Source organism: Nomascus leucogenys, chromosome 20, assembly GCF_006542625.1.
Source record: "Nomascus leucogenys isolate Asia chromosome 20, Asia_NLE_v1, whole genome shotgun sequence".
Taxonomy (NCBI): Eukaryota; Metazoa; Chordata; class Mammalia; order Primates; family Hylobatidae; genus Nomascus; species Nomascus leucogenys.
Window position 1 is genome coordinate 79,562,539 of NC_044400.1, and position 12,376 is coordinate 79,574,914.

General features: G+C 58.0%; 1 protein-coding gene across 1 annotated transcript; it reads left to right on the top strand.

Moving 5' to 3' along the window:
* The first annotated feature begins 317 nt into the window (after window positions 1–317).
* GPR78 (G protein-coupled receptor 78) lies at window positions 318–7,700 on the top strand. The gene is made up of 3 exons (XM_003278538.2): window positions 318–1,582; window positions 2,462–2,575; window positions 6,962–7,700. The coding sequence occupies exons 1-3, from the start codon at window positions 915–917 to the stop codon at window positions 7,269–7,271; spliced, it is 1,092 nt and encodes a 363-aa protein (XP_003278586.3). The 5' UTR covers window positions 318–914; the 3' UTR covers window positions 7,272–7,700.
* Window positions 7,701–12,376: the final 4,676 nt, after the last annotated feature.

Here is a 12,376-nt window from a genome sequence, read left to right on the forward strand (position 1 = left end):
TCTGGGTGGGTCCTCCCAAGGTGCCCCTTTCTTTGTCTCTTCCTCTGTTGCTTTTCTCTCCTCTTCCCTCTTCTTCCCCCCACTTCCTCTTCACTTTTTCTTCTTCCTCTCTTTCATTCCCCCATGCCTTTCTCAACCTTGTTTCCACTTCTTGTCGCTCTTGCTTCAGCAAACGTCGGTGCAGTCACAGTTCCTGGGCTGAGGCTGGGGGATGGGAGGAAGTCCTGAGGGCAGTGCCCGCCCCGTCACTCCCTCTGCCCCGCCTGCACAGCTTCTCGCCACTTCATTCCCGCCCCTACCGCCCCTACCGCCCCTATAAGCCACCAGGTCGCTCCAGTTTGGTGCTAGCGCCTGGAGGGAGAGGCGTGGCGAGGGCTGTGCAGCCTAGGATCCACTGAGGAGCTCTCTCGCTGGCGTCTCAACTGCGCAGGAACCAGCGCTGGGAGGCTCGGCTGGAGGTGTGACCAGGGCAGGGACCGACCTGGCCCGGAAGAGAAGCGCGCAGAGTCCCATCCTGCCACGCCACGAGGAGAGAAGAAGGAAAGATACAGGGTTAGCAAAGAGGCCTCCCTCGCCCGCCCCTACGACCCGCGCCCCCGCGCCTCGCTTCAGCCTCAGGACAGTCCTGCCGGGACGGTGAGAGCATTCAGCACCCTGGACAGCACCACGGTTGCGCTGCCTCCAGGGCGGCCCCGGGCTGCTCCGGCTCCGCAGAGGGACGCCCTCCCCGCGGGTGCCCCGGACCCCGCACTCGCCGCCGCTTTCCTCGCGCTGCTCTGGGCCTTGTCGGCCGGCTCTGCGCCTCCCGGAAGCCGTGGGCGCGCCGCTCAGCCGCTCCATCGCCTCACTTTCTCAGGCTCACGCCCGAAGCAGAGCCATGAGAACCCCAGGGTGCCTGGAGAGCCGCTAGCGCCATGGGCCCCGGCGACGCACTGCTGGCGGGGCTGCTGGTGATGGTACTGGCCGTGGCGCTGCTATCCAACGCACTGGTGCTGCTTTGTTGCGCCTACAGCGCTGAGCTCCGCACTCGCGCCTCGGGCGTCCTCCTGGTGAATCTGTCGCTGGGCCACCTGCTCCTGGCGGCGCTGGACATGCCCTTCACGCTGCTCGGTGTGATGCGCGGGCGGACACCGTCGGCGCCTGGCGCATGCCAAGCCATTGGCTTCCTGGACACCTTCCTGGCATCCAACGCGGCGCTGAGTGTGGCGGCGCTGAGCGCAGACCAGTGGCTGGCCGTGGGCTTCCCGCTGCGCTACGCCGGACGCCTGCGACCGCGCTATGCTGGCCTGCTGCTGGGCTGTGCCTGGGGACAGTCTCTGGCCTTCTCGGGCGCTGCACTTGGCTGCTCGTGGCTTGGCTACAGCAGCGCCTTCGGGTCCTGCTCTCTGCGCCTGCCGCCCGAGCCTGAGCGTCCGCGCTTCGCAGCCTTCACCGCCACGCTCCATGCCATGGGCTTTGTGCTGCCGCTGGCGGTGCTCTGCCTCACCTCGCTCCAGGTGCACCGGGTGGCACGCAGCCACTGCCAGCGCATGGACACCGTCACCATGAAGGCGCTCGTGCTGCTCGCCGACCTGCACCCCAGGTATTGGCCCAGTGAATGCCGACCGGCCCAGGCCAGGGACTTGGGCGCTCCTTGGGCAGTTGGCTTGAGGAGCCTGTGGGCATCACCACCGTTACTCTGCCCAGAGTTCACCAGCCATAGCACTGCCCCTGCACGCTGCTCGCAGGGGTTTCCTGTTGGTTCATTGGTGCAGACACTGCGGGGGCCTCTGCCTCCTGGGACATGTGCTCACAGTGCACAGGGAGCTTTGCGCAGTGCGGTGGGGTGTGCATCTCCGGGAGGGGTTCTGCGGGCTCTGCTGTGGGCGGCCAGACACACCCCTCCTGTGCATGGCTGTGGGTCTGAGGCATCTGCTTGTTTCTGCCCACTGCTGACCCAGTGCCCTTGGGCTTCAAGTCTTGAGCAGGGTCCATCCCCCATGCTTTCTGCTCACTACTTGGCAGGATTTGTCTCCTGAATCTCTAGCTGGTGTCACCATTGTTCCAAATTACTTCCCGTAGGTGTTTCCCTTTCCCCCTCGGCCCCCCACAGAACACCCAAGAGGCTCTCCTGCTCCTGGGGCGGGCGAGCCAGGTGACTTCTCCCTCCCTGAGGGCCCCAGCCTTGCCCCTCCCTCAGCAGGCCTGCCTCAGTGGCCTCTGTGTGGAGAAGGATGAGCCGGAGGGAAAGGAGGAGGAGCTGGCCCTTCTTTTGAGACTTCCTTTATTTCACCTACAAAACAGCAAGCCTACCCCTTTCCACTGTTCTTTCTCTCTCCCCCATCCCTCTGTCCTGCTCAGGTTCCAGGCTAAACATCCTCCTGAAACCCTCCTGTCTGCCCTCACTTCAGCCCCTGGGCTCTGGGCCTGGGTTCTGTCCCCACACTGCCATCATCCTAACCACTGTCCTCTGTCCCCACAGTGTGCGGCAGCGCTGCCTCATCCAGCAGAAGCGGCGCCGCCACCGCGCCACCAGGAAGATTGGCATCGCTATTGCAACCTTCCTCATCTGCTTTGCCCCGTATGTCGTGACCAGGTGGGTCCTGGCAGTCCGGCTCCTGTCGTGGGAACAGCTGGGTGGGCTTGGCCTCAGTTGAGTAGGCCTCTGAGGTCTCCCAGCCAGATATCTGGAGGGCAGCCACCACCAGAGGACCCTCCTCCACACCTGACGGGCTCAGGGCTGTTCTTCAGCTCCTGGGAAAGACCCTGGGAGGGAGGTGGCACTGGCCCGCATCCTGTCCTATAAATGAGGAGACTCTCCTTGTCCAGGCACAGGCAGATATGGGGTCTGTGAATCAGCACCTGGCTCTTTAAACCTAGAAAGCTTTCAAAACCAGGCAACCTGGGACTAACTCAGACCTTAGACGCCTCATCTCCTGGGTGTGGAGTCGGGAGTCTGGGTGGAAGCTCCAGCTGGAGCCTCGGGGCAGTAACACTGCCAGGTGAGTGTTCTCTTTGCTCCTCTCTTTCCTGGAGACCTTGGCCTGAGTGCTTGTCAGGTCAGAATTACCTGGAGTCACAGGTAATTTGGGAAAGAGAGTGTGTAAAGGGCCTGCTGGTACCATCATCACAGTGCTGTGCTGAGGGGCAGGGGAGTCTGCGGTTTTTGCCTCCAGGGTTCCTGGGTCACCCACTCGGCGGCTTGGTTACTACCTTAGCTCCACTTAAGGAAATGTGTGCACCCTGCCTTGCTGGAAGGCACCATGGTTAGAAGGAGGCACGTTGTTTATTAGAGATGGTGACTGCTTGCTATCACGTTTTGCCTTTCTTGGAATCTCCATGGAATTTCTGGCCAGGCCCCTGCAGCGCTCAGGCTGTCTGGGAGGTCTCCACCCTATGTGTTGAGCCACAGCAGGAGGATGCCCTGAAGGAAGATGCTCCTGGGAGGGGTCCATGGCCCTCATCCTCAAGGATCCCAGGTCCCCACCCCAGGGGAGGGAGCCAGCGGGGAGTATAGTACCAGGATCCTGGCTCTGTTTGTGTAGGGTCCTCCTGGGGTCGCTATCTAATGCCCTACAAGATCTGCCGGCCTGTCCAGGATGACTGCCTATCTTCCCAGGTCACTGGGGGGCTTAGGTATGTTGTTGGGGGGGGTGGGGGGGCAAAAATTGTGTCCCAGGAACCCGGGAGGCCCCAGAGTGCCCATGCTGAGTGGCACCAGCTCTCTCCTGCCTGCCAGGTTCCCTCTGAGCTCTTCGGAATCAGCACTTGGGACACGAGCTCTTGGCCACTGTTCCCATCTGGCTTAGGGACCGGGAGCCAGGTTTCTTGTGGATCACAGGCATACTCCTTCCTCACATAAAACCTGGCAAAAGCCTCTGGTTCTTAGGAAACTTCATGGGCACAAGTGTGGATGGGGAAACTGTGGCGTCCTTCTCCCGGGAACCAGCTATTTATCTGATTATCATGTTTGTGTGTATGTGTGCCCATGTGCCTGCACATGCATGCATGTGTATGTTGTGAGGGTTCATGTGTGTGTTCATACATGCACACACATGTACACACGTGTAGAAGGTGAGTGCTAAAATTTCAAGAGCTCCAGCATTTAGTTTTGAAATTTTAAATGAATGATGAGTGAGACTGGCTCACTCAGCCATGGTGTTACGTTGATTCAGGGGTGTAACTGTTATTTTCCTGCGTGTTTACAATGCCCTGAGCACGTGTGTGAGCATGCATAGCTATGAGTGTGCACACGAGTGTAAGAGGAAGAATCCCAAACAAAGTCATGAAGCCTGCCTTTGCAGCGTTGTTTCCACGATGTCATTACCAACTCTGGGATCTGGGCAGCTCAGGCTCTCTCCTCTGTGAAAAATGTGGGTACAATATAGCACTAATGAGGTTATAGATTTCTTCATGCACTCACTGAGCATTTAATGAGCACCTACTCTGTGCTGGGCTTTGTGCCTGGTCATGCAGTTACAAAAGCAAATGGAACACAGGCTCCTCTTGGTTCTGATGGCCAGAGATGCAGGTCAGCAAGACTAGGCAGGTGTTTCAGTGGGGGAGGGGTCTTGAGGGCTGGAGCCTGGGAGCAGCACAGCTGGATCAGTTTGGACGGACCTGCCTGACAGGCGCCTCTCACATCATAGGAGTGAAGCGAATCAGAACCTCACTCCTGTGTGTGTGTGGACGAGGTTCTAATGCAGTTGGTGGCTTAACCCACAGGAAGTCAGAGATCCAGGAGCGTGTTGTCCCTGCTGCCCCTTAGAGGGCAGTGCATTCATTCCAATTGTCCTGCAATGGCTAAAAATATTTCAGAGCTCTTCTCCTGGGAATTGTTTTCAGAACTGGGCTGCATTGTTAGAGTCTTCTGTGGACATCTTGAAGGTGAATTTAATCTGGTTAGAAATAACTCACAGTCACCTTGAGCCAGTTCATGTGGATAAAGTAGGTAAAGGAGATGGCGGACATGGGATTTTTATTTTGTTTCTTGGTTGTCACTCTTGAGTTTTACTGGCTTAATCAATGGTGCAGATGAAGCCCGTGGGGTGTGCGACAGTGAGACCAGGAGGTCGGGGATCACAGAGCCTCCCTTGTGGAGTGTGGTCTAGTGGGGGGCGGGGGGGGTGCGGATGGATACGGTCACCAGGTGTTGAGCCTCAGTGGACACGTGAGCGCGCCCTCTTCTCTGCAGGGTCGTGGCTGGTTGGAATGCTGGTAGTTGACACACGAGTTCTGGTCCCAGTGTGGCTCCAGACACAGCCTCAGCTGGGTGTTTCTGATGACCTCCACCTGCACCAGGGCTTAACTAGGGGATAGACCCTCTGGCATGTGTGTGGCTTTCTTACTCACCTGCAGCCCGGTCCCCTAGTGGCTGAAGGAAATGCCAGGCTCCTCAGATCCTTCGATAGGACCCCTCTTCCCACTTGCCTGATGGTTGGCTGTGACCAGTCTCCAGTCCATGCCTGATGGTGGGCTCCCTGGACGTGGGGGTGGCAGTGTACCTGATGTGCATGTGCTGGCCGGTGGCAAAGCCCTTTCCGGACTATCACTCACTGTAACTGGATCGTCACTGCAGCCTGGGGTAGGTGGTTAGAGCCATGATTGCCTTGGATCTGTGTCCCTGCCCTGATTTTTGGATTCTGGATGCCTCTGCTCTGGCTGTGCCCCCTCAGCTTCTCTCTGTCCTCACATTCTGGCCCCGCCCCTCAGCTTGAGGTGGCTGCCTGCCTGCCTGTCTGCCTCCTCATCCCCATCCCGCTGGACTGGGTGCCCTGGAGGGAGGGAGTCAGTCTGATCCATTGCTGCACCCCAGCAGCTGCTATGTTTGTGGGTGGTCCAAACTAATGAGCAACCCAGCCAAACTGGTAAATCACAGGGCTGCAGTCCCTCTGAGTTGGGGGTGGGACAGCCTGGGACAGAAATTCACTGCCTGGGAGATCATCAGGCTGTTGGGGAAAGCCCTGGCCTTTGGGGGCCCTGGTTCAAAGCCAGGAACTGGGAGGTGGAACAGCTGCCACTGGTCAGCACGTGCGCTTGTGACAGCTGTCAGAAGCCTCGTCCTGACTCTGTGGCCCCCACCTCAGGCTGTGCTGCCGCTGGTCAGAAGCCTTGTCCTGACTCCATGGCCCCTACCCTAGGCCGTGCTGAGAGCGGAGGGGTCCGTCAGAGTCCCCAGAGGCCCGTCCGCCTGCTGCTTTCCCCCACGCGGAGCCCAGTCCCTTCTACTCTGAGTTCTAATCTGATTTCAGAAAAGCACTGGGCTCAGACACAGAATGTGGGACTGAGCCTTTCCTCTGGGAGTTGTGTGCCTGGTGGTCCTAGAGACACCCTAGAGCCTCTCTGAGTGATGCTTCGAGATGGTGGGTAGGGAAGCACCCTGCGTGTGTGGTGCCCGTGGACATCCTGTGAGTGACTGCTATTCATGTGGGTGAGGTGGTCACGCTTGCTCAGGGTCTGGTCTACAGCCCAGGTTGACACCTGTTACTCCAGCCTGGTTATTAGCATTGTTCTGATTTGTTCTCAACATTGCCCAGGTTTGGGAGATAAATGCCAGAGGAGAGTCTGACTGGGGGCTCCCAGAGCTCACATCTGGGGTGTCTTGGTCTGCAGCCTGGTAGTGGTAATGGCTCCCTCGGTAGCTGGTTCTGTGTGCAGGTGTCCGCGGCAGGTGCACTGAGCTGAGTGTGAGGAGGATGGGAGGAGGCCTTGGTGATGGTTGGCAGTGCTGCCATCTACTGATTACCTGCTGTGTGGTGTGCAGGCTGATGTTGGCTTGCACCGCAGTCCCAGGACTGGGCCTTGTAATCCCATTTTAGGAAGAGGAGCCCGAGGCTCAGGGTGCTGGTGCAGAGCCCCCTGGCTAGTGAGCGTCAGGGCTGCGGTATGTACTTGAGTGTGGTTCTAGCACCTTTCCCCGGAGCGTGAGCGCGTGGCAGGTGCTGTCACTGTGGCTGAGTCAGCTGCTCCGCTTCCCCAACAGGCTGGCAGAGCTCGTGCCCTTCATCACCGTGAATGCCCACTGGGGCATCCTCAGCAAGTGCCTGACCTACAGCAAGGCGGCGGCCGACCCGTTCACATACTCTCTGCTCCGCCGGCCGTTCCGCCAAGTCCTGGCCGGCATGGTGCACCGGCTGCTGAAGAGAACCCCGCACCCAGCATCCACCCATAACAGCTCTCTGGATGTGGCCGGCATGGCGCACCAGCTGCTGAAGAGAACCCCGCACCCAGCGTCCACCCACAACAGCTCTCTGAACACAGAGAATGATTCCCGCCTGCAGCAGACACACTGAGGGCCTGGCAGGGCTTATCGCCCCCACCTTCTAAGAAGCCCTGTGGAAAGGGCACTGGCCCTGCCACAGAGACGCCACTGGGGACCCCCAGACACTGGCAGCTTGACTTTGAGCTGAGGCTGAAGTACAGGAGGAGGAGGAGGAGAGGGCCGGATGTGGGTGTGGACAGCAGGAGCGGCAGAGGAGAGCTCCGGGCTCGGCCACCTGGCCGCTGGGTGGCCCCGGGACAGTGGCTTTCCTCTCTGAGCCTCAGCTTCCTCACCCTTGTTCTGGGGTCATGGCGATGCTTCGAGACGGTGGGTAGGGAAGTGCCCTGTGTGGCATCTGGTACCCGTGGGCGTCCTGTGGGTGACTGCTGTTCATGTGGGTGAGGTGGTCACTCTTGCTCAGGGTCTGTTCTGCAGCCCAGGTGGACACCTGTTTCCCCAACCTGGTTATTAGCATTGCTCCGATTTGTTCTCGGCATTGCCCAGGTTTGGGAGATAAATGCCGGGGCAGAGTCTGGTTGGGGGCTCCCAGAGCTCACATCTGATAGTCTGTGGTCAGGGCCCGGCAGGCAGGGGCAGTCCCTGGGACGTGCCCATCTCTGGAAGCCTAGAGGTCCCCAGCTCCAGGCCTCTCCGCTGTGACTGCCTGTGTGGGCACGCAGTTGGAGCCTGTCTCCTGCCTCCCTTTCTGTGGTTTGCCAGGGGGTTGGCATCTTGACTGCGGAGGATGTGGAGTCTGTGTGCTCAGAGCCTTTTCTGGTGAAGATATCATCAGAGCATCCTCCCCCCGAAGGCCACTGCTGGGCCTCTGGATCCTAGACATGAGACGGTCAAGAGATTGAAGTGGTAGCCAGGGCCCAGGTGTCCAGAGAGGGTAGCCCGGGATGGGGAGGGCCCTTGCTCCCCAACAGCAGTGCTGGGGGAGCCAAGAGAAGGTGGAGCATCCCTGAGTAGCGATGTGCATCACCCCCAGTTTAGTAATCACGGGGTGCCATTCCCCAGTGGGGGCACCCACCATCAATGTCATTGAATGTCCCCATGGGACTTTTGTGTTGAGGACTTTTGTGCACATCTGTCCTATTTCACAGCTCAGGGAAAGGTGCACAGTGCACACGGGCCCCCGGTGGAGAGGTGTGTGTGTGAATGAATGAGCGAGTGAATGGACACGATTCTCTCTTCAGCCTCTGTCATTGCTGTTTACTTCAAGGCCCAGGGCCATCCCCTGCAGAGGTAGGGTGGGCTGCAAGACCTCAGGCCCCTGCCTCATGGGACTCTCTGATGGGCTTCACCCATGGGCTCTTGCAGGCGTGGAGCCTGTATCATGACACCCTACACCCAAGGCCAGCAATGCAGGGAGAGCGTGGACATCAAATTCTTTCCTTCCAGAGGCTGAATTCTTCAAAGACACATGTGGCTGTCACTTGCTCTTGGCATTAACAGTGGAGAACCCAGCTGAGGTGGCTTCACAGATTCTTCCCCCAAAACACAGGTGTTATTATTATACTTTTAAAAAACTTTTTGAGACAGGGTCTGACTCTGTTGCCTAGGCTAGAGTGCAGTGGTGCAATCTCAGCTCACTGCAGCCTTCACCTCCCATGCTCAAGCCATCCTCCCACCTCAGCCTCCTGAGTAGCTGAGGACACAGGCACGGGACACCATGCCTGGCTAATTTTTGTATTTTTTTGTAGAGATGGAGGTCTCACTTTGTTGCCCAGGCTGGTTTTGAATTCCTGAGCTTAAGTGATCCACCCACCTCAGCCTCCCAAAGTGCTGGGATTACAGGTGTGAGCCACTGCGCCCAGCCAAAACCAGGTATTATTTGCTGAGTCGCCAGTGCCTCCCTGAAAAGGATAAATTTAAAAGTGTGTATAACTCATGAAGTGTAATTCAAATAAAACAAATTATCATTTGGAATAATAGCAACTATACGTATGTGGTCAGGAAGCAGTTAAAAACATTAAAACACAGACCTGGCCAGTTCAATCAAACCCAGGGGTTCCAGGCAGGAGGTGGGGCAGGTGAGCATCATGCCCTGGTTCACGGAGGCACAGGTGGGCGTCATGCCCTGGTTCACAGAGGGCACGTGAACTTCAGACCCTGCTGCACCCCGGTGCCCCTGTGCTCCTGTGCTCACAAGGGAGGGCACTTGAACAGCAGAAGCAGGTTGGTCCCCGTTTAAAGCTCCAGAGCCCAGGCTGTGAGCTCCTTGGCTGAGCCCTCTCCTGTCCCTGGGAGCTCCCCAGGTGCGAGGAGTCTGCCATCCAGTGGGGCCTACACTCTGTGTTACTGCGTCTCCGCCAGGCTAAAATCCTTGGTCACTACTTTAGAGCCACTCAAGGAAACGCGTGCACCCTGCCCTGCTGGAAGGCACCATGGTTAGAGGGAGGTACGCTGTTTCTTAGAGACGGGGACTGCTTGCTGTCATGTTTCGCCTTCCTCGGAAGATCCATGGAATGTTCTGGAGCAGGCATCTTAGGGCATTCCCTCCCCACTTCTCTGCCAGCCCATGTGGCTCCCACACTGGGCTGTCCCTTGCCTTAGGCTTGTGGCCTTTTTTTTTTTTTAATTTGAAAAATATTTTTCATGTGCACTTAAATGTGTTGCAGAATGATGCTGGGTCTCAAGAATGCTGTGAATCAATAAACATTTTATTCAGAGGGTGTCTCATTTCCATGGAAAGGGGGAAATTCTGCCGCGCATTAGCCACAGTCCAATTACCAGGATAGCAGAGCTTTCTAGATGCCTGGGCTTGCAGGCAATCCCCTGCTGGGCTTCCAAGACCTCCAGGCTAGGCCCTGCGCTGTGTGCGGCGAGCCAGGGAGCCTTCTCCCGTTGTTTTGACGGTGCAGCTGCAAGCTTGGGAGGCTTTCCCATGGGTGAGCGGGAAGCAGAGAGCCATGGGGGCTGTGAGGCTGGGAGGGAGCTTGCAGAACATAACTGCTCATTTATTTTATTTGGGGGTCTGGAGTTTTTTTGATTCCATCTGTCAGAGGGCTGCAGCATTCCATGATGGGTGAGGCAGAGGGAGGCCCTGTGGGAGCCCAGAGTGACAGTCCTCTCTCTCAGCTTGCCTTCTTATCCTTTTGAGAGCATGATCTGGTTCTCCTGAGCCTCCCTCCTGCTCACATGGGGTGCAAAACTCAGCCAGAAGGGGTTCTGAGCCAGGAGCCCTCTCTCCATCCCCTCTGCGCTTGCTGACCCTTCGCCCTCCTGCCTCACCTGGGCACCCATCCATGGCCAAGCCTCCAGAACCCTTCCTGGTCCCTGGCGAAGCAGCCCTTCCTCTCACCCACCCTCCACCAAGCAGAGTGAGCTCCTGGAAATGCAGCCGAGAGCAGGTTGTGTTCCTGCCAGAAGCCCTGAGAAGTCCCCAGGCTGTGTTCTCTGCTCCTGAGCCTGGCATTGCTGGCCCTTTCTGTTCTCTGTCCTCACTGCTCCCCACTCCTTTCCGCGTGGCCTCTGGCTAAAGTGCTGGCTGCCCTAGTCTATAGCCCCTCCCCAGGGGGCCTGTATCCTTTCTGGGCCTTCTCTTAGTACTTCCTCCTCCTCTGCTTAGCCAAGTCCTTGCACCTGACCGAGGCAGACACAACCCTCCCTCCTCAGGCGCTCACAGCCCCAGCACCCCTCTCTCAAGGGTCCAGCCATAGGGTGGGTAGGAACAGGGTCGGACCCACTTTTATCCCCAGCACCCGCTGTGCAGCAAGTGCTGGGGATGCCGGCATGCACACATCATGTCCAGCTGGGGAGCAGGCTTCCAACGACTGACGGGCTCCTCTGGCTGCCACGCTGCCCCCACCCCATCCTCGTGATCCCCAAGGTGGGCACAATGCTGTTTCTCAGTGGAGAGCTCCCAGGCTCGAGGAGGCCAGGCCACTGGCTCAAGATCTTTTGAGTGGTGAGTCTGTGCTCTTTTGATGACACAAAGTGGCTTTTCTCCTAGAAGCTTGTCCTGCAGGGCACCCCCCATGGGCCCACACACCCAGCCCTGGGGGCTGTGCTCTTGCAGACTTGGCTCTGGCTGCACCTGCTGGTTCACTGGCCCCACTTTGACTGCACAGGTGTGGCTGGGTCCTGTCCCCGTGGCCCATTGCCCGCTGGGCTGGCTGGACAGTGTCTGGGGATTCGGTGTGATGGGGATGACTTGGATGCCTCTTTACTCCGGGAACGATTAACTCTGTCTTGTGATTTGATTTGCCCCTGATGAACCATTTGGTGGGTTGGGCCGTTGTGGGTGAGATGCTGTGGATCAGAGGCTGTCCCTTCCAACTTAATTGTGGAGGAGAGAAGCTGGTTCCAGGAAAGATAATCAAATTCTTCTCCCCGAGTCTTAAAAAGTGACACAAGCTAGCACTCAATTTCCTCAAATCTAAAATGCCATTGATTTTAAACTGTCTGTTTTATGTACCACTGGGAAGGAAAAGGCCAGAATAAGGGCTGTGCTAGGAGACGCCCACACAGGTGGCCCACTCACGACTGAACGCTCAGCGTCTGCGAGAACTAAGCCTGCCACAGCAGGGGACAACAAGGAGGCACGGTGTCCCCACCCCAGCTCTCAGGGAGTAGGAGGAAAACGCTCCCCAGGACTGTGCACTGCCAGCTGGGGCTCGGGAAAGCATGGAGTGTGAATTCGCCCTCAGACCTGGGCTGGAAACTCAGACAGGGAAGTCAAAGACCGTGGCCCTGGAGGCTGGCCGGGGCAGTCAGAGATGCTTCTGGAAGGACCCCGCTGAGTCCAGGCAGACAGAGGGCAGGGTTGAGCACCAGATGCCCCAGATCCCGGAGGGTGTTGAAATGGGCATCTTTGAGCAGATGACCTGCAGGAAGCAGCACCCGCTGGGTGCCAGCGATGAGTTGGGGCCACAGTGAGTACTGTCTGCATTACCCCAGCCTCTGGGCGAAGGGGCTTGTCCTAAGTCTCAGGGCTGAGTGGCAGCTGGCTCCGGGACGTGGTACTGGTGCGCTGGTATGCTGGTAAAGGAACCCACGAGGCACATGGCTCCTAAAGGTCCAGCCACCCAGCAAAGCCCCCTACCCTGCATCCACACCGGGGACAAGGACAGAAGGTGGGGACATGCCTTCACTTTCCTCACCTGACAGGCCCTGGTCAGCTGGGGTCAG